At 45.2% G+C, this 21,963-nt stretch overlaps 1 protein-coding gene across 2 annotated transcripts in view; it reads right to left on the minus strand.

Annotated features, from left to right (window-relative positions):
* The window catches only part of SUPT6H (SPT6 homolog, histone chaperone and transcription elongation factor), a 44,515-nt gene that overhangs the window by 6,061 nt on the left and 16,491 nt on the right, over positions 1-21,963 (minus strand). For both annotated transcript variants that reach the window (XM_056126858.1, XM_056126859.1), the window contains exons 5-30: positions 21,653-21,845; positions 20,986-21,070; positions 19,598-19,871; positions 18,836-18,937; positions 18,115-18,231; positions 17,488-17,577; positions 17,157-17,299; positions 16,574-16,722; positions 16,333-16,431; positions 14,829-14,958; positions 14,593-14,743; positions 14,287-14,441; positions 13,887-14,082; positions 13,306-13,445; positions 13,079-13,196; positions 9,987-10,063; positions 9,661-9,796; positions 9,242-9,379; positions 8,992-9,159; positions 7,208-7,335; positions 5,895-6,102; positions 5,269-5,416; positions 4,432-4,574; positions 2,970-3,110; positions 1,796-1,991; positions 562-800 (exon numbers count right to left, since the gene is read on the minus strand). In XM_056126858.1, the coding sequence (XP_055982833.1) occupies positions 562-800; positions 1,796-1,991; positions 2,970-3,110; positions 4,432-4,574; positions 5,269-5,416; positions 5,895-6,102; positions 7,208-7,335; positions 8,992-9,159; positions 9,242-9,379; positions 9,661-9,796; positions 9,987-10,063; positions 13,079-13,196; positions 13,306-13,445; positions 13,887-14,082; positions 14,287-14,441; positions 14,593-14,743; positions 14,829-14,958; positions 16,333-16,431; positions 16,574-16,722; positions 17,157-17,299; positions 17,488-17,577; positions 18,115-18,231; positions 18,836-18,937; positions 19,598-19,871; positions 20,986-21,070; positions 21,653-21,845 (3,864 nt within the window). The remainder of the gene's footprint in view (positions 1-561; positions 801-1,795; positions 1,992-2,969; positions 3,111-4,431; positions 4,575-5,268; positions 5,417-5,894; positions 6,103-7,207; positions 7,336-8,991; positions 9,160-9,241; positions 9,380-9,660; positions 9,797-9,986; positions 10,064-13,078; positions 13,197-13,305; positions 13,446-13,886; positions 14,083-14,286; positions 14,442-14,592; positions 14,744-14,828; positions 14,959-16,332; positions 16,432-16,573; positions 16,723-17,156; positions 17,300-17,487; positions 17,578-18,114; positions 18,232-18,835; positions 18,938-19,597; positions 19,872-20,985; positions 21,071-21,652; positions 21,846-21,963) is intronic.

A 21,963-nucleotide genomic window follows, 5' to 3' on the forward strand; every position in this document is an offset into this window, starting at 1 on the left:
TTAATCCCTAGTATCAACATATTCCAACCACATGCACAACCCCAGCTGAACACCACAACCAAATGTATGTGAAAGCCACAGCCAACTGTGTGACCCTTGGTGGACTCCCCAACCGAGCATGTGTGACCCTGCAAAAACAAGAGCCACAACCACAGGGAAGGGAAAGTAGGGGAAAGACACAAAATTCTTTGAAGTTTACCGGATTTCCCCTGGTACTTGGGAACTCTGGTGACAGAAAATGTACAGGTACTCAATTCCCCACTGGCTCATTCTAGAGTCTATTTTAACACTTGCAGAGGGAGTAACAAAATACACAAAAGTGGTATCAAATGACGCATTTCACAATCAATCTCCTGTTTTGCTCAGGGGTCACTCCTGACTCCGTACTCAGAAATCATTCCTGGTGGTATGTGGGGAACCATATGGGATGCCGGAGATTTATGGTCCCTACAAAATGTTTTTGTCATTGAAATTTACGTAAGTTATTGATGTCAGGTGAGGGCAGTTAAGAAATCACTTATTTCTGAAGTGGACATGGGAGAGGCCACAGCTGGCACTCACCTCGCTGTTGATCCACAGGTTGGCCCCCAGGCTGAAGGCATTTTCCTTGCCCTCTTCCCGCACATCCACATGCTGGTAGATGCCTTCGCTGACCTTCCAGGTCACAGTCAGGTGATTCTCCCCCTTGCTACTAGGTCGGATGATCACATCACCCTGGTCCATGGTTTCCATCATCTTTTCTGCTTGCTTGAAGTTTATATTATGGAAGGATGGGTGTGCAATTACCCGCTTGATGTACGCTAAGGAGGGTAGGGGAGAAGTACAGGTTAGGTAATAGGGTCTGGAACTGACATCAGTGACACCAAGCTAGGCTGATTTCATTTTTTCCCAGAAAATTCACCCATTTTATTTATTTATTAGATTTTTGGGTCACACTTGGTGATACTCAGAGGTTACTCCTGGCGGTGCTCAGGGGACCATATGGATGCTGGGAACTGAACCCAGGTTGGCCGCGTGCAAGGCAAACACCCTACCTGCTGTGCTATTGCTCCAGCCCTGATTCATTTTACTGATGCATTGCAACTGCTCTGCATTTTATCATATTATGTAGAAAATACTGAAAATATAAGCTACTTTGTAAAACCAAGGAAAACACTGAATCCAAAGATAAACTATATTTTACACAATAGACCCTTTACCCATAATTAGTATTACATTTTAAATATCTATTAATTTTTGTTAAAATGGTTATTTTACATATTCCCTAAGCACATCTGCATTACAAACGTAGCTCAGTAATTCTCAGAAACTTTCTAGAGGCTTGTTGTAAAAGGAAGCGCACAACCAGAAAAGGAAGAAAGGAAAACCAAAAAAAGTTTAAATCACACACATCAACCAGCACATCGAATCACATTTAATCACGTTGGAATTTCACTGCAATATCAAGGGTTCAAAGCAGAAATACTAACATTACATATAATGTACTGCTACGTGTAGAGAGATTATTTTTCAACTGAATCAGAACCACACATTATAGAAAGTCTCCAAGGCTTATTTTTGACTATCAACTTCTGACTCTTTCCTTCCTCTTTGGGCCTGTTGTGAAGGGTCTTTTAAGTTGGGTTCCTAATGTGCTAAGAGAATGACACTTTAGAATATATTAGCCAAGAAAATGTGATCCAAGAATATGAGCACCCATTCCCACCAGGATGCTGAGCAGGGCTATGGTCGTACGCACGTGCACTCCTGTAGGAGAACTGCCAAGACAGGGGAAAAGGACTGGGCACACACTTACTGGTCCGCTGCTGTTTCCGCTTCATGTCTTCTTCCTGCTTGTGGTCAGCTGCTTCGGCATCGAAGTCATAGTAGGTATCCTTAGGCAGTTTCCATTCGTTGTTTCTATCCATGAGGTCTGAGGTGCGGCAAGTCAGATCTGCACTAAACTTCTCGATGTCAATCTTCATGATGCGGCAGTGAACAGTCATTCCCACCTAGATCCACAGAACATTTGAGCTGGAAGGGACAAAGATGATCTAACCCGATGCCCTATTTTACATGTGAAAAAACCAAAGACCAGGCAGAAAGGTGGAGTCACTCGATTAAGTGTTTGGGATTGAGCAGGCTTTATAGACTATAGGCCATGCCTTGCACCCAAATACCTTCCCTTGTAGGCAGAAAAACCGTTGCTGCCTAATGGGATCAAGTTTCTCTCATAAAGTTACCTATATTCTGCTCTCAGGGTGCAATCAAAATCTTGCTGTCCTTTCAGAAAGAGAAGCAGATAATAGCCATTCTCTGTATCTTACACCCCTGACATTTTTTTCGGTCTAAGTAATGGCAAAAGGTAAGTCTCTGTGCATGGCTTTCCTCTTGAAAATTTACCTTGTTCATTTGTCAGATTTACCTTTCCCTAGCCCTCCAGAGTCCATAGTTCTTAGAGGTTCACAATTACCAGATAATCTAGTTACCAGTCATGCCACTAGCTAAATGGTCTTAGGAAAGGCACTTGATTTTCTTATTCCTGGAAAAAAACTTAAGTAATATTTCCTTTCCGACCATGCTGTGAGATGAGACAACACAGTAAATGGAAAGTGCTGGCATCGTGGGGGTGTGTTATAGATGGCAGTAATGGCCAGAGAAGACTCAAGCACAAAAGGAGCACGGCTCTTCCGTTCACAGCATATAATGCTGCGTCCTGCTTCCTGCCGGCTGGGCTAAATAAACTGCTTCCCACACAGGAAGAAAAAACCCTCCCAAAGGGTTGGCAACTTGATGCCATCTCACAAAGGCGGTGAACAAAAGCTGCTACTCATTTACATGCTTCTTGCTCTGGCTTCTTTCACTAGTTATAAATCTTCCTGAAAACTCCTGCCCAACAGGCAGCCACTGGAAATTGAGACTAACTTTGGTGGAAAGAACCCAAAATCAGAGAGACTGCTTCAGGCAGCTTCAGTCCGTTATTCATCTACCTTCACTCGTTCCTCTGGCCGCTTCACCACTTTGTCACTGAGGAATTTGGTGGGAATGAAGCCGGTGACACCATTGTCTAGCCGGGTTTTGACACCGATGGCTTGGCCTGGGCACGAACCGCTATCAAAGTGGTTCCAGACCTAAAGAGGGCATCGGGAGAGGAGCAAGACAGATCATTAAGACTCTGGAGATCACAAATTCAGCAAAGAGCTGCCAAGGGTGTTGTAATTTCTTTTACCATTTATACCTGACACCATGGTCTGACAACACAATGACTCAGACACCCACCAAAATAGAATCTGAATATCCCCAATGTTCCTTGATTCATAACCAGTGCCTGGCACCAATGACCGTCAGCCCTATCATCTATATTAATCTAATCTGTAAATTCCTCTAGCTGCAACTGTGGCGCCTCTCTTCAATTTTGTACTGACTTAGTGGTACAAGATATTATCCATGTCACTCTTCCTGGAACAGGCCACTTCAGCGATCCAGGAGCCTCTCTGCCTTCTTGTTTTTGGGCCACACCTGGTGGTGCTCAGAGATGACTCCTCATGACAGGGCTCAGGGGATGTTGGGGACTGAACCTGGCTGGGCCATGTACAAGGCAAGTGCCCTACTCATGGTACTACCTTTCCGGCCTGCTCCTCAGCTTTCTTATATCCTGTGACATAAGAAATGTGAGCAAATCACATCAGCTTCCTTTATTAGATGAAGCTGAGAAATTTTCTCCTTTATAATCTGCTAGTAATATTTGAAGACACAGAAAAATCTTTTAGGGTGGGTTTAAGGACTTCTACCAAATAGGCAGATATGGAAAATAAGAGTTAAGGGCTATAGTGGAATGAAAGAAAATCCACCATTTTGTACTGTTACTGGGCCACACTTGGCTATACTCAGGATCACCCTTGGTAGTGCTCGGGGTCCTGGAGATTGAACCTCGGTTGGTCATGTCAAGGCAACTATCCTGGCTTGATGCACAATTTTTCTGGTTCCTTCTGTTTTGGGGCTATTAACAAGCAGTGCTCAGGGTTTACTACTGGTGGAGGACAGGGGACTATAGGATGTGCCAGGGATCAAACCACAGTCGGCTACATAAGGAACAAACCTTAAACCTCTTTACTACCACTCTGTTCTCGCGTATCATTTCTGACTAGAATACAGGAGGTCTTCATGCCAGACCTGTATGGATTCTAGCCCTCTCCTTTTTGTTTCTGTGCTATACTCAGCGCTGCTCAGGGATCACTCCTGGCTGGGCTTTGGAAACCATAAGTGCTGGGGATCAAACTGGAGCAGGCCACGGGGAAGGAAAGAACTTAAACCCTGGAATTATCTTTCTGGCCCCAGTTATTCCTTTTTGGTAGAAAGGTCTGATCTAAAATAACCCACTTAGCCTTTCCAGGGAACTGAAATAATTAAATAAAGAATACTCGTTGAGCAAGGTAGTATTGCAGCACCTACCTCACTGAGTTCAGGGAAATTGTCCTGTTGACAGAAGGGGCACTGCCATAGCCCTGTTTCATCATTACGGATTGCTTGGTCATAGCTCTCACCCTGCGGACGCCTGTGGGCGATGCCAGTGACATTGCAGATGATGAGTTTTCCTGGAAGAAGTGAACAGGAAAGAGAAGAGAAGGAAAAAATCTATGAGAACAGACAGGCATTCATTCCAACAACTTTGTTGTGTTTTGGGGCCACACCTGGAGATGCTCAGAGTTTTGGCTCTGGGCTCAGGGATCACTAACTGGCAAAGCTCGGGGACCATATTGAGTGCTGGGAATCAAACCAAGGTCAGCAATCTGCAAGGCAAGTGCCTATCCACTGTACAACTTCCCTGGTCTCTCTGACAACTCCTTAGTGACATCTATTTTATCCTAACCCCAAAGCAGTGTAAAGAACAATTTGACCCGAGGACAGGGTTCAAGTGGTAGAACTGGGTTGGCCTATGCAAACCAAACACCCTGCCCACTGTAGTATCTCTCTGGCCCCCAAGACTGTAGTTTTGTCTGTTGTTTCTGGCTTGCACCCAGCAGTGTTGTCAGGGGTTTGGCGCATGGGGGTTGCTCAGAGCAGTGCTCAGGAGACCATGAAATGCTGGAGACAGAACCCAGGACTCTTACAGGTAAAACATGCCCTCCAGTCCACAAAGCTATCTCTTCTGCCTTAAAATGAAAACAAAACAAACAAAACTTCCCTGATGTTTCGCACTGTAGGGCAAGCCAGCCTTATTCCATGTAGTAAATGGACCCATAACTTCTACATATCCTCCTCCAGGAATAAAAAAGACCCAGAATTTACCAATGTAGAAGGTCTCTGGTGTTTCTTTGGTTAACATATTAAAGACTTCCTCTGTGTTGGGAGACCGGTAGGCTGTCCGGAGATCCTTATACCGGCAGCTCAGCTCAGCGCGAATGTCATACAGTGTGATGTGTTTATCACCATAGCCCTGCAGAAGAAATTCACCAGAAGATCTTTGCAACTGCTCCTCAACTCAAAGAAAGGAGTAAACTAGTTGGTCCCTGACAGAGTTTCACTTCTTTCCCTAAGGCATCTACAAAAAGAGATCTTCAAATTTTCTTAGTCATGGAACAAAATCCTGAAATAAAAATGTTCCATGGAATTTAATGTGTAACATAAAAGTGCGAAGCTGCATTAATGAAAAGAAAAAGAAGCCCACTACACTTTCACTCCAGCCTGTAAACTCCACTTCTGACCTCCTTAGTGATACTTCCTGCTGCCTGTAGTGATTCTAGCAATATTTTATTAGACTTCCTTGGCTTAATGAGCAGACCAAAAACTTCCTTGAAATACCTGGTATCGCACAAAGATAAGAGAAGAGATGGGGGTTTCTCTGGAGACTCATTTTCTGACTTATCAGGCCACTGGTAAGTTTTCTGGAACAAGTCTTCTATATTGTCACTCACCTGCCTCTCTAGTTCTTCTGCAAAAGCATCAAGGTCCAGGTCTTTGAGTCTTTCTGGGTTTTCTAAAATCTCTTCCAGGGCTCCAGCAGGGTTGGCATCCTCAGCTGATTCATCATATTCCAGAGCATCCACTGCCATCTTCCTGGCCCACTCATAGGTCTCAGGATGGACTCGCGAACCATCAAGGACTTCAATGTATGAGTCAGTGCTGAAGGAAAGGCAAAATAGGAGCAGGATATAGATTGAGAAGCTTCTAGAAACAACCCAGTGGGGAAACTAGTTAAATAAATTAGGGAACCTCCACACAATGGAATAGTATACAACCGTTAAAAAGAATGAGGTAGAGCTATGTGTGCTGACATGGAAAGATGGTCATGATATACTGAGTGAAAAATGCACTGCAAAACACTATGAATCTTATGATCCCATTTTTTATAATAAATGGGTAGTTAGTAGATGCATAGAAAAAATAAAATTCAGAAAAGTTGTACTATACAGCAAATTGTTATAGTAGTTATCTGGGGGGTGGGATTATGGGGGACTTCCACTTTCTGTATAATATTTCTGTATGTTGAATTTTATATCATAAACTTATACAAGTCTTAAATAATATTACAAACAAGCCGGGGGAAAAAGACCTCTGAAAATTTGCTGGCAACTATTTTCCCCCATAAAGCCTTCCCAGGCTGGTCTTGCCCGTGCACTCACATGGACCTATGTTATTCGTGGAGTGTTACAGCAAAGCTGGGTGGAAAATGGAGTTTTAGAACTTGAAGCCTATTTCCCCACTGATTTCCATTACTGAATGAGGAGCTATGTGCCCGTGGAAAAGATCCTCCAAAGACTGAGTTGGTAACTTCTGGAGAGGAAGAGGTCAATAGTGAAGTCCAAAGTCCAAGTGAATAGAACTTTCTCTCAATAACATCATCTCAAAACAAACCAAATCTCGTTCCCCCTTCCTATCTCCACATACCCCACACTTTTTTTACACTGTCCCCACTGTACCCTCCCATATCTGGCCATAACAAGACACAGTAACAGAACAAATCTGTACTATGGGAGCATTGTTTTCTGTCCTAGATGTACAGACTAAGTTGGTTCTTTTAATGTTTCTTTCACAAAAAAAGCTTCACATAATTGAACCGATCTTTTCCATAGGTCAGAAGCTCTTGACTGGATAAAAGTTGCTCACCTTCATTTAAAAACATTTCTTAATTTAAGTAATTCTGGTTCTTTGCCAGCCCTAATCCTTCAAATCCCCCAAATGAAGCCTCAGGGAATTCCTCCGGGCCCACCCGCACAGAGGGCATCACCTGTCCCCCAAGGAGGCCGTGTCAATCTTGAGGAAGCCAGCACAATTCATGAAGACTTTGGGACCCATATGGCACATGGTGACCAGTTGGGTCCGGCTCTCGAGCCTGGTGTTGTTCTGCTTCAGGATCTAGGGAAGAAGCCTGGAGTGAGCCAGAGCAGCAGGCAGGACCTGCATTCCGGCGCGCTATCAGGTGTCTGGGAAATCTTTCACTATGAAAACTGTCTCCGTATTATAGTATTTAGCTGAGTACTACACATCACACTACCTGGTAGTTCAAAAAAAAAAGTATATGAAAATACGTATAACTAATAAATGGCTTAAAAGTAAATGATAGGTGCCAGAGAGGAGATAAGGTGTTTGCCGTGCACATGACCGACCTGGGTTCAATCCCTGGCATTACGTGTAGTCCCCTGAGTACTGCCAGACTGTCAGGAGAGATCCCTGAGCATAGAAGCAGGAGTAAGCCCTGGGTTGGAGAAAGTGGTTGCCCCCACCCAAAAACAAAAACAAAAACAAACAAAAAAAAACAAACAACAAAAAGTAAACAATAAAAATATGGAGTTGGAGAAATAGTGCAGTGGGTTAGGTGCTTGTCTTGCATGTACCTGACTTGGGTTCAATCCCTGGGATCCCATATGGTCAACCCAAGCATTGCCAGGAGTAATTCCTGAGTGCAGAGTCAGGAGTGACCCCTAAGCATCGCCAGGTGTGACCCAAAAACTGAGAAAGAAAAAAAAAAAAGCAAATGATAAAATATACATTCATGTGCCCATCCCCCACATAAAAAAAAAAGGAATACTGAATACTACTAAACTCCCTGCATTCTTCCTTCAGAATGAAAACTTTTTTCTTCTTACTGGAAAAACAACAAAAACCCCACTGTCTTGAGGTTTCTTCCTCATCTTCCTTCATCTGCTTAATTTACTATTTTTTTGGCTTCCAAATTGGGTACTGGAGGCCCCGGGAAATTCTTAGGGAACCGGGCCCATGAAAGCTGTGCTGTTTTGCAGAGGATAATTAGGGCCACCCCAGCCATGCTTGGGTGCTAGGACTGCATAAGGTGGTGCTTAGAGGACCATGTGGTGTGGGGGACTGAATCCAGGTCGGCTTCAATGCAAGACATGCTTAGGCCTTAACCCCAATGCTATCTCCCTGCCCCACCTTCACCTGCTTTATAGCACGGCTTCAGGCTATCTTTTTCACAGGCAGCCAGAGTACAGAGAGCGGAGAGCCCAGCTATTCCCATGGGGTTTGAAGTCTGACTATTACTAGCTGGATGACTCTGAATAAGCCATTTTACTTCTGTGACCTGGGCCTTCTTGTCAAATCATACAGGTACAGTGTAAAGGCTCACTGAAGTGAGCGCTTTGCTTCTTTATTTCCCTTTTCTTTTCAGGTCTCCAAAGGAGAACAACCAGGGGTCATTCCTGGTGATCTCAGTCACCGAGTCGGCGGGGTGCTTCTTGCGCCCTACAGCGCCAGGTTTTACTTGGGTCACCCCAGCAGGGCTTGGGGGTCTGTAAGACTGCACTTGGCAATGTTCAAGGAATTATGCAGTGCAGGGGATCCATACCAGGTACTGGCCATATGAAAGGCATATGCCTTACCACTATACTATCCATCTGGACCCCTTTCCTCTTCTTGGGGGTGGAAGGGGCTGCCCACACCAGTGGTGATAGGGACCACACCCAGAGCATCCCCCTGCATGCAATGCATGTGCTTCAGCCCTCTAACTGCTCATTTCTTTATCCTTTTCTTGTACTGATTCAATCCAAATCATACCTTTAGAAGATGGGTCCCTTTCCGAGGTCCCAGACCACAGACATACTGGATTAAGGCCTGGCTGTAAGGGTGAGCAATGGCACGGTTGACGTCGACCCCAACCTCATTGACTCGGTTGATAAATTCACAGTATAAGGCATTGAGCAGCTCCTCTTTCACCACATGCTCCTGTGGACACACCATAGGCAGGAATTACCATTCTGAGCTATTCTGCCCACCCAAGGGCTGCCTCCTGTCAAATCCTACTCACCTGCAAGGGGTGAAACTTGAGACACAGTATATCTTCATCAGAGCTGCACACCTGGGCAAATTCAATCAGAGGGTCTTGGATGCGCCGGGCCAGGGAGACGGCCTGTCTCAGCACTGGAGGGTAATCCCGGAACTCTGCCTACGGTCAAATGAGGGTCAGCAGGCCATAAAATCGCCTCGATTCCATTACCAAGAGGGAATCCAACCCTTCTGGCTTTAAGTTTCTGGCCTCCTCTGGGACTATTTTTCTGGGACCACAATAAAATCTAGAGACCTGAATATGATAGGCAAAATAAAGAATGTGGCCATGGGTAATGAAGAGGGGCAATTCTATCCTCTATAACCTTTTCTTCTGGTCTATCTCACCGGGATTGATAGCTCTGGCCTGTGTAGGCCCCGAAGGATGGGCACCAACATTACCTCTGACTTCTTGCTGTTCATATAAAGAATGGCCAACTCGTTGTCTACCAGCTCCACTCCAATTGAGGATAGCTGTTGACCCTGGTCCAGCTCATGCACAATGCGCTTCACATCCTCAATCAGCATCTGGGCATCCCTGAGTGGTTAAAGGGTGTTGGTCAGGGCTATTTCTGGATAGCTTCTCAGGGATGGATAGTCTCATAACTGACTGGGAAGGTATAGGGATAGGAATATTAAGGGTTTATCAAAGGGTTATACAGGTACATTTATTTTCTTACAGGAAAATGCCACAAAAAGGGACGAGTGACTTGCTTTTTTGTAGTTACCTGTTTTCTCCTGCAATGGTCACCACATGAGGCTTTTTGTTCAGGAGAAATTTCTTCAGTGTTTCAATGTCTTGAGCCTAAAATAAAAGAAAATTGAATCTGATTGGCTCTAATGATGGGGAGTTCCATTTCTTTCTCTCTAAGTAGCTCAAGAAGATCAGACAATAGTAAAAGATAGATTCTTAGAGAAATTCTGTTCTAAGAGACACCTGTCACTGGACAGAATTTTTCTATTTTTTTGGTTTGTGGGCCATACCCGGTGGTGCTCAGAGGACCATATGGGATGCCAGGAATTGAACCTGAGTCGGCCGAATGCACGACAAATGCCCTAGGCACTGTACTACCTCCCTGGCCCTGCCACATGAAGGATGCACAGAAAAATATCTTTCTTTATGGTGAACCTAATCAGTCTCACTACAGTCATTGGTTCTCATTTTGAGCAACAACAACAACAACAACAAAAAACAAAATATTGTCCCTGCACTCTTTGGTAAAAGCCTTTCAAAAAGGTCACATGGTAAGTGTGATTCCCTAAGTTTTTTCTAGCTTAAAGACCCCTAGATCCTACTATAATTCAAAACGACAATTTCCAATTTCCTGCTGTATCCTACTAGTTCATTGATTTTATTTCCAGTGTAACTAGGTATTACACTTAGGTATATACTCCTAAAAACTGGAGTTCAACAGGTCAGGAGGCAATACAAGGTAAGGAGGCAGTACAAAAAGGGTGAAGTATGGCACATAATTTTTTTTTTTGTAGGAGTACTGCTATTTATTCAGCCACTGATTAGCTGATTGAATTGGGCATGAACTCCACAGCATGGCACATAATTAAGACAGATTATTAAATATATTTAGGTCATTGAAAAATTCTCACTGAAATTCCATAAAGTTCCTGAACCTCCATTCACAGATCTCTTATTTTTCTTCTTCCTATAAATTCTGCATGTCTTCCCCTTTCTCGGGCTGTTCCCCACTTTGAAATACCTTGAAAATTTCTTAAGTAGCTAAACTAGCTATCATCCCCCAAATCGAGTAAGGTTTATATGAAGATAACCTCCTATATAACCACATGTCCAGTCAACACCTAAACAAGGTCTTTATTCCCCATGTATGTATGTATGAAATATGCATACCATTATGATTATTATGATTAGGCCATATTTAGTGGCTCTCAGGGACCACATATAGTGCTTATATTTGACCCACTGTCATAACCAGATGCTAAAAGCAAGTGCCTAAACCTCTGTACTATCTCTCTGGCTCAATTATTATTACTGGCTCATTAATAATATATATTTTTTTTTGGGGGGGGAGGTTTGGGCCTCACCAGTGATGCTCAGGGGTTACTCCTGGCTCTGCACTCAGGAATTACTCCTGCTGGTGATTGGGGACCATATGGGATGGATGCAGGACAAGTGCCCTATGCTCTAAACACCCTGACTCCCACTTTTATTACTGTTTTCACCACAGGCAGATGTGAACATAGCGTCCCATCACACAAATCATGCAGACAACTTCCCCACAGCTGGAAGACTGCAGGAGTCAGAACATTTGGAATTGTAGTTGGGTATGTCGGATGAGATCAGGGACTGATCTATGATCTCACTCACACAGGCTCGCAAGGCAGGTGTTTCGCCACTGACCTATCCCTGGGTCTAATCCTTCTGTTTTATACTTGGTTGTGGTTAACATACACACACACACACTTCAGTGTTTTTAAACAGAATCCATTGTTGTTTGCTCTTCAAGCCCATGTTCTTCCTTGGGCTTGTCACTTGCTTGTCTCTGTGTATCTTTACTTGCTTTTCCACTCTGCAGAAGTGTTCTGTCTTGAACATGTTCTTCTCTTTTTCTCTCCCCTCACATCTTTCTATGTAAGTTTCAATAAAAATGATCTTTCTATCACCTCCTCGTCCTCCCAGCAACCCCCCCGCCCCCCGCAAATTAAATATAAACCGCTGTCTAAAGCTCAGGATGACTCTCATCTTCCATTAAAGACTTATTATCCTTTTTCTTTTCTGTGATGTCAGGGACTGTTTTCCTTTTCTTTTTTATTTAAAATTGTTGTTTGTTAAAGATCTGAAATGGGCTCTCTTAACAAAATTGAAAGATCCTATTTTAAAAATCAAAAGCATATATGAGATGAATTCAAATTCTTCTTCCCTTGGAAATAGAGACATTGAGAGGCTAAACAGAGAAAAGGCTGGCTTTATGCCTCAGTGGCTTTCAGCTCCTGGAACAGGCTGACCCAAATGCTGGTAACAACAGAGGCAGTAATGGCAGTTCCCAGAAGCACAGGGGCCTAAACTGGTCTTAAGCCAGAAATCACTTCTGCATCAGAACTTGAGTGCCACCTACTGTCCAAGGAAGGGAGGCTCAATCCAAGGTGAGTGAGAGTGAAGTTCAAGAAAATTAGGATCTTTCATGGAGGTTGCTCAGGCTCTTAGCTGTTTTAGCTTCAATAGTTTTGGGATATACCCTAGTAGTGTTGGGGGTTGTTTCTGGCTGTAATGGGGGGCCCATGTGGTACCAGGCACTGAATCTAAGGCCTCCTGCACGCAAAGCAGTGCTCTGGTTCTTTCAGCTATCTCTGGGACCTGGATTCTAGCTTCTTGAACTGGATGTGACCCTATATGGTGGTTCTTAATAAAAGATGGGGGTGTTTAATATATATATATATATAAATATATGGATATATATATATATTGTCTGAGTAAACGTTTCATTTGTATGCCTATTTTACACTGAGGTCACGTAAAACATTATTTTAAAGGATCTGAGAGTGAAAAAAACTTAAGAGTCCTGACCACAAACTCCATTTTTTGGGTTTATCTTTTTTTTGTGGGGGGCATACCTGCCTACCTTGTGTGCTCAGCGCTTACTCCTAGAGCTCTACTCATGGAATTCTCCTGGGGAGATTCAGGAGGCCTTCTGTGGTGTCAGGAGTCAAACCAGGGTTGGCTTCATACAAGGTAAGCACCCTTTCCTGCTACACCATCTCCCTAGTCCAACCATAAGATCTTACCCCTCCTGACTTATAAGATGTGCTCAATGTGGACAACTGTTAACTCCTGTCCCTGATCACTTGCCTTCTTTTCCCGTTCTTCCTCTCTCCAGGCAGTTCGCCGTTTGGTAAAATGGGGCAGCCGGAGGAAATCTGTCACTTCTCCTTCACCGTTAACCAGGGCACAGAACACAGGGTGGTCTCTGTCAGTCACACAGAGAAACAAGAGTACAACCATTAGCAATGGGAGGGCAAAATCAGGAGACCAGATTAAGAAGAAAAGCACTGATGGTGCTAGGCAGGATCAGTTACCTGGCAGAGGAGAAAGCAATGCCTAGGACTCGGATACCCTTCCCTTGGTTCTCATCCATAAAGTCGTCATCTTCTTCCACTTGCTGATCCGGCCGGTAGGGTGCCACTCTCAACCAATAGTAGAGCTTTCGACTACAGGCCTGCGGAGGAAATACACGGACACCATGGTAGCAGAATTACCAAGAAGGCTAAGGAAAGTGAAGCAGGCACAGATGTGCAAAGGTTGTATTTATATGTGCATATATTCTTAGTTCACATCAGGCTTATGACCTAAAGGCGTACCATGCTTTTGGAAATAGGAAAATACACCAAGGACAGTGATGTTAGTAAAGTCTGGACGGGATGAGAAAGGACTCCTAAAGTGGGGATGTGCTTGCTTTTGCATTCCCTCTCAGAGTATGTTGTACTGCTCCCAGTGTTTCTTCACTAATTATGGGACCACGAATAAGGGGTTCCTTCACACTCACTCCTGGGGAACTCAAGAGGACTACATTTAAGAGTTCTGTTACTTTTCTCTTCTTTTCCCCTTTTCACACGGACTTGTCCCTTGTTTCAGAGGGATAATGAGCTGATGTGCTCACCTTTATGACATACTCTTTGGCTTCAGCCAGCAGCTTGTTCTTGAGTTCTTTGGCCATCTGCACGTAAAGGAACTGCTGCAACGCTCGCTCGATGGCCATTGTGCGCTGCCGGTTCCACTCTTGCACCTGGTGGCTGAACTCATCTCTGTAGTAAAACTGTTTGATCTCTTCAAAATACGTCTGATCACTGCCATAACTGAGGAGAGACAGTGCTGTTGTGTCAGGGATGGAGAGAAAGTGATACCCAAACGTCCATAAACACTCAAAGGGGCAGGGACCAGGACTTGACCAGCTATGAAATGGTGGTTCCTGTTCCCGAGAGACCGCTTCTCCAAGAAATGAGTCGAGACTCTTCACTGAGCCCTCCCCCCAGAGCCTCCCAACTCAGAGCTCTTCTTACCCTTCTACCCCCTTCATATCTATGCTGATATCAATGGTGAGCAGTCCTTCATCTTCCGCCAGGCATATCTTGAGAAACTGGTCATCCCTTAGTTCCTTGACAGGCTTGTTTTTCAAGTACTTGAAGGAATAGGCAAAGTGGGCCTCATCCACGTCCTGTACATACCAAGAAGCAAGCATTAGTTTTCAAGGGAAGTTGGGCTTGACCATGGGCGAGAAGACTGCTTCTCTGGTCCCAGGCAGCAATTCAGCTCAGAAACTCAGAGAGCTGGGCCACAGGCTGGACCAAAACCCTTCAGCAACTCACCTTTCTCCCTTTCTTGGTGGGAGTTATATTTAGCTTGGCTCTCTCCTGGAAAGTCTGCCTGAGCACCTGCCGAACAAGGGGTTCTCGGGCAATCTGCAGGGCTACCATGTAGCGGGCACCTTCTAGCACAGCTTCTGGTGTAGGAAACTGGCTGTGGGGAAGATGAGCAAGCGGCAGGATGAGGGTGTCTTTGCCCATCGGCCCCTTCCCTTCCCAGCCACCTGCTGCAAGCCTACCTGCAAACGTAATCCTTGGCCAACTCCAAGGGTTCTGCAGGGAACTGCTCTGTCTCATGCCGCTGGTAGCTGTCCCGGAGGTTTTCCCCAAATTGCTCTGGAGTAAGCCCAAACTTTTTGGCCAGGCCATCTAAAGTGAAAAGGAGAATGAAAATAAAAGGTGAGGCAGGGTTGAGAGATGTCTCAGCTCTCAGAGTCTAGGGCACTGACTCAGGGCACAGATTTTTTTTCTTTTATCTCTTTCTAAATTTTGAGGTGCTAGGCATTGAACTCAAGTCCTCACACATGCAAGACAAAATGCTCTACCACTGTGCTACATTCTTGGCTCTCAGGACACTAGATTTTTAAATGGGTTACAATCAAGGAGGACCAAGATATCACAGAAAGAACAATGAAGAAACTGACTTTAAACAAATACTTTAGGGCCAAAGAGAGGTCAACGGGCCTCCCACATCGGTTCAATTCATTCCTGGCACCAACTGGTTCCCTAAGCCCTGGAGGAGTGCTTGGGCAGCTCAGAGCCAGGAGTGGCCCCAGAGCACCACAATGTAAGGTTCCCCACCCCCCAAAAAAACCCCCAAATAATAAAAATTTGGGGGGATATAATAAAAAGGCACAAAATAAAAAATCTAAGTATCCAGAGCAATAAGGTAGCAGGCAGGGTATTAGTCTTATATGCAACTGACCCAGATTCAATCCCTGACCCACCATATGGACCCCTGAACACTACCAGATGTGGCCCCAAAACCAATGCCCTTCCCCCACAAACAAATAATAACCAAACAAAAATAAGAAATCTATGAAACGGAGAAATGGTTCAGTCCCTGGAACTGTGGGGTACCCCCAAACACTAAATTGGGAGTAGCTTCTGAGAACTGCTCACTGTGGTCCCCAAACAAAAGTCATTTAAAAATCCAAAACTTGGGGCCAGAGCAACAATAGAGAGAGTAGGGTGCTTGCCTGATATGTATCCAAATGGGATTTGACCCTTGGCACCCCAGATGGCCCCCTGAGGCCCTCCAGGAATGATCCCCCAGTAGCAGAAGCAAGCCCAGAGCACCACCAGAGGTGGCCCTGCCAAAACAACCCAAAACTTTTCCTAAGTAGGGTATTCTATCTTTCTAATCATGCGCGTTTTCTTCAGGAATTTAGAGAGGCTGGCCTCAACTCTGTGGCAGGATGCTGGTCATAAGAATTGGAATTTCATGGGGCCGGAGCGAAAGTGAGTAGGGTGTTTGCCTCATATGCAGCTGACCCGGATTCGATCCTTGGCACCCCATATGATCGCCAGAGCACTGCCAGGAATAATTCCTGAGTGCAGAGCCAGGAGTAACCCCTGAGCATGCTGGGTGTGACCCAAAAAGCATAGAATAGGAATTCATAAATGGACTAACAATCCGCTCAGGTGTCTAGTTAAGTCCTCTTTCTGCATACCAGTGACTATGACGGGAACTACTTTTTATCAGAGCTAGTATGCTAAGGTCACAAAGAAGCTGGCTTTTACCTAGTCCAGCACTCTGGCAGATGGTATACATGTCTCGGCGGGAAGCCTGCTTGAGCTCTGGACCCCTCTGCTCCTCATCTTCTGCTTCATCACCTTCCCCTGGGAAGAATATATGAGTTATTGCTCTAGTTGGCATTCCAGTACCCAAGAATGTGACACGAGTAAGTCCCAAAGGCATAGTCAAAGGTATCCTTGGAGAAACCGGGCCATCAAGGTGGGTGAGTTTTTCCCTAGCACTCACCTTCCTCATCTCCCTCTTCTCTAACACGCTTCAGCTTCTTGCGGCTGGCCTTGGCAGCATTCTGCATCTTGGGGATGTCACGACCATAATAAAGCAAAAAATGGTTGTAGACATCTTTCAGCTCATCCATTGACTGTACATCCTTGAGCCTGGAAGAAAAGGACATCAAGCCCTAAAGATGCCCCTTCAAAAAACCATCTGCTCTGCTTCTATACTTCACTGATTTCAGGCTCACCAAGCTACCTCTTTTACTCCCCACAGAAAATAATGTATAGGACCAACGAATATAAACATTCTTCCAGCAGTAATTTTCTTGGACAATAAATCAGTGCTTTCCTTTTATACGCTAATATGTACAGTAACAAGCCTGTCACAGAGAAAACTTGTTTTTAGGTAGTGCTGAAGATTGAACTGTAGGCTTAACAAATGGGAGGCTACCACTGAGCTACGGAGCTATCTCCCTGGCCCCAATAAATTGGGTTTTAATCCCTATGCTGAGAATTTTCCAGGGAAACACTTCCTGGGAGCGGAACTTATTTTGGTCTGAGGACTCCCTGTAATGGAGTAAACCCTGATAGGCTACCTCTCCATGTCGGTGGTGTCCAGAGCCCGGATGCCATCAGCAAGAGGTTTATCTGGGTCAGCAGAGATCTGCTCGTACTGATAAGCCTGCATCTTCTCAAACAGCCGTGTTAGGTTCTCTTTGCGGATCCTCAGCTGGGTCCACTAGGACAGGTAGGGCAGGAGTGAGGGCTGGTGTTTAGCCATAGAGACCCAGGACTATTCCATTCCTTACCAGGAGTCAGGCTGGGGGTTGTGCTGATACCCCATACATATGGGAGGACTTGGGGACCCAGTAGTAGTTGTGCCCATTCCAGCCCACTGATTCTTGAGGACTGCTGAATCCAAATTACCTTTTCATCCCACTGCCACACCCTCCACAGATCATTGATGTGCAGTTCAGGCTCCACATACTCCTTTCGGTAGAAGGCAATAAAAGGCACCTATGGTGGCAAGGGGACTGCAGTCAACCAGAGAAAAAAATCTATAAGGATCCACTTAGTCAGAGAAATCAAAGCTCCAGGAAATTCAACAGTCTGAAGTCTGGCTTCCCTCACAGGCTTATCTTAGGTTCATGCTCTCCTTCACCATGGAAGATGAGATAATACTGCAGACAGGATAACAGTGCTTTTTTTTTAATGACTAGAAATCTCCTTTGGTTCTCACTGTTTTTTTTTTGGGGGGGGGGGAAGGTTGTCTTTGGGCACACCCAGTGGAACTCTGGAGTTACTCCTGGCTCTGCACTCAGGAATAACCCCTGGTGGATATAGGGGACCAGATGGGATACTGAGGATTGAACCTGGATTGGCTGCATGCAAGGCAAGCGCCTTACCTGCTGTACTATCTCTCCGGCCCTCCTCACACTTCTTAAGTCAAGGAGTAGAGCTGAAGACAGGAGAAAGGGGGTCCCCACCTGACAGGCAGTTCCCAGCCCTCAGCCCTTAGCTCAATCAGTGCGCCTATGAAGCTCGAGGTGCTACCTCAAAATGCTGGTTTCGCATGAAGCCCAGGGCTTCCTTGATCTTCTGAATCGTGCTGGGCCCTTTTCGACTGAAGTTGCTGGTTGGCTGCCCTCGGTCTAGATAATCACAGCTTTCCTAGAGTAGGAAGGAAAAAACAAAACACAGCAATGAAACTGTTATTTGCTTTGTCTTAACACATACAAAACTGTTCCATGTCACAGGATGACCACTGGTTGCTGAAATCTAGGAAAATCTCCTGTACACCTGCATACGCACAGCATTGTATACTAAACATACAGTCAGCCCCCTGGCCTTGAATAAAATGGATTTTCACATCACCAATAAAAACTAAGAAACAAAACAAAACATAGGCACCAGGAACCAGAGAGATAGTTCAGAGAAGAATGCACTTGCATGGTATGCAGCCAACCCAGGTTCAATCTCTGGCACCACATATGGTCCCCCAAGCCCTGCCAGGATTGATCTCTGAGCAGAGTAATGAATAAGCCCTGAGCACTACTAAGTGTGGCACAAAAAATAGACAAACAAGAACAAACAAGCAAAAAGAAAACAGGCACAAACCCAGGATAGCTCAGTCCAGTGATGCAATGCTCATGGATACCACAACGTTGGGGACTGAACTTAGGACCCTGCACATATGAGGTGTGTGTGTGCTCTACCACCTGAGTCATCTACCTGATTGTGCCCCCCGCACCCCAAATTATCTTTTTGTGGGCACCTGCAGAGAAATGGTTGGCGTGGCAAAGGCATTCCTATAGATCCAATCAGCTTCTTCTTCTAGTTCATCATCTTCAGCCCCTTTGACTGCAATGGAGCGTAGCTGCAAGAGATGAAACAGAGATGGATTTTACGTTGGATTCCACACAGAAATGACATACACTCTTAGATAAAAATGAGTGTGCAGAGGAACATTTCTTTTTTGGGGGGGGTGCTTTGTTTTGGGGCCACACCTGGCACTGCTCATGCAAGGCAAGCACCCTACCCATTGTATTATCACTCTCGCCCCTGAGGCACATATTTTTAGTACCCAACAGAGTTTTTGTCCTGGCAATAGCAGATACTTCATATATTGAATAAAGAAAGCAAGCTACTTCAGGAACCCTAAGCCGTCCACCTTTCTGCTCCTAAGAGATGGACTCCTTCTATCTCTGATCAGATGGGGTTCAAAGCCAACTTTCTCTCTATACTTAATGTCAGATTATTGCCACATTAGTACTCTGTTATAACCACTGTAACCAGGAGACTCAGGGCAGGAGGTGACATAGCAGCAAAAGGACAGGGGCTGGAGCAATAGTAGAGTGGGTAGAGCAATTGCCTCGCATGTGGCAGACTTGGGTTCGATCCCAGGCACCACATATAGTTTTCAACTTGCCAAGGCTTATTCGTGGCTCTTAGCACAGAGCCAGGAGTGAAGTCCTGCGCGCGGCTGGATAGGGCCAGAAAAATAAAATAAAAATGAAAACACAAGGTGGTTTCTTACCTGGAATCTCTCAGGCAGATCCGTGGCTCGGATTTCATTGTCCTGATCTGTGAGATGGCTACTTTCCAGTTCACTGGGCTCATACATCTCAAAAATGCTCCGGCGGCTCACACGTTTCTTAGTGGTCTTCTTGGGGCGCACTCTAATTTCGCCCTCGGCCTCATCATCCTCATACTCATACTCTTCCTCTAGTTCTTCATCATACTCATTGTACTTCTCAAATTCGTCATAGTCAAAGTCCACACCAAAAATCTCCTGGGCTTCTTGAAGGGCCCTATGGGTGAGAGCAAGGTATAGTTGGCCCAGATTCTTCCAAACAGAGGAGAGAAATGCAGCCATACATAATCTTCTACTTGCCCCAAACTGAGATAGGTACATAAAATAAGCACATTCACTGTAGAATATGGACTTCACTGTGGATATTCTAAGAAAACTTATTCACCAGGATAAAATGCGGCCATCTCTAGCATATTTCTGTGACAGCTCTGATATGTCCATACCCTGCTCAATAGATCCATCTTTTGCATCATAACACTCTCTTAGTGCTAGTTTTCCTTCAGGGCCGAAAAGATAGTACAGTAAGTAGGGCACTTGTCTTGCACGTGGCTGGACTGGGCTTGATCCCCAGCATCCCATATGGTTCCTGAGCACTGCCAGGCGAGAACCCTGAGTGCAGTGCCAGGAGTAACCCTGATCATCGCCAGGTATGACCCCAAGACAAAACAATAATAATAAAGTTTTCTTCCAACCGAGTTGTATTTAGATGGTCAATATGTAAACTAAATGTGGAGCTGCCGATAGAGGAGACTATCCTCTAGCTACCCACGTGAGTCTATCCTAATTTAATATTAAAATGTCGAAAGCGCTCCACTGTCCCCTTACTCGGTGGCCACCATCATAGATATATGCCACGTGCTGCCTATAAAACTGGCCCGGGTCACCAAGGTACTGGGAAGGACCAGATCGCAGGGACAGTGCATGCAGGTGTGCGTGGAATTCATAGATGACACAAGCCACTCCATCATCCACAACGTGCAAGGCCTGGTCCACGAGGGGGACGTGCTCACCCTGCTGGAGTCAGAGCGAGACCCGGCAGCTGCGCTGAGCTCAGGCCGGTCCTGGATCAATCCGGCTCAACCCCTTGGCCACCCACCTGCAGATGACCTATCACTGTTAATAAACCAATTTCTACCATGAAAAAAATTGTCGAAAGCATTCTTGGGTTTTCCTCGAAAAACCTGAAATTGCTGTCTAGTTAAGATTATATGAAGCAGGGAAGCAAGCTGGGTGAGTGGGAAAGGTCCCATTTTTGGCGAGGCATCCAACATCCTCTGCCCTGAACGGGTTCACCAAGCTTTCCTCACAACCTTGTTCCAGACCCCACTCACGCGTCTGTGTATCCGGGAAGCTTCTTCCTCCATTTAGGCTTTTTCAGGGGTTGTCCGTCATCATCGACAATAAAATCATCAATGTCTAGATAGGAAAGAGAGAGAAGTTAGACCACAGTGGCAGAAGATTATCCAGAACTGAGTGGCTTTAGTTCTTACTAGATGAATAAGAGTAAGGGACTTCTCTATGTCAAAGGGTAGTCTGTAGCTGACCATCCTATTTTTATTTTTTGGCATTTTGGGACACACCCGGTGATGCTCAGGGGTTATTCCTGGCTCTGTACTCAGGAATTACTCCTTGCAGTGCTCGGGGGACCATATGGGATGCCTGGGTTCAAATCCTGGTCAGCTGCGAAAACAGGAAAAACGGAAAATGCCCTACCCTCTGTTCTATTGCTCCAGTGATTTCCATCCTATTCTTCTGTTTTGTTTTTGGGCCACACATGGAGATGTTCAGGGCTTACTCCTGGCTCTGCACTCAGGGATCACTCCTGAAAGGCTCAGGGACCATATAAGGTGCCAGGGATCCAACCCAGGTCAAGTTTGTATAAGGCAAGCACCCTTACCCAATGTACTGTCTCTCCAGTTGACACCCCTGCCCCTATTCTTACGGCAAAAAAATCCCAACACCCACCAAATATTGGCTTCCTTGCTTCATATCACATACCTGATTCTTCATCATCTTCCTCCTCATCTTCTGGAGGAGCCATGGGAGCTTCCACAGTCTCTTGTCCTTCTTCCCCTTCTCCATCCTGGAATATTTCTTCTGCAATAGCCTCTTTTTCATGTTCCTCCTTGCCATATTCCTCCTCATCGTCATCCTCATCATCGGACATTTTTTTGACACGACGGTACTTTTGCTAAGGGTGGGAAAATTTGTCATATCAGAGTCTGAGGTAACTGGCCTTAGTATGCCTGCTTTTGGAGTCTAACCTTCCTCTTCACACTGAAATTTATTTTTTAGCTTTTTTGGTCACA

The sequence above is a fragment of the Sorex fumeus genome, unplaced genomic scaffold, assembly GCF_029834395.1.
Source record: "Sorex fumeus unplaced genomic scaffold, SorFum_2.1 ptg000063l, whole genome shotgun sequence".
NCBI lineage: Eukaryota > Metazoa > Chordata > Mammalia > Eulipotyphla > Soricidae > Sorex > Sorex fumeus.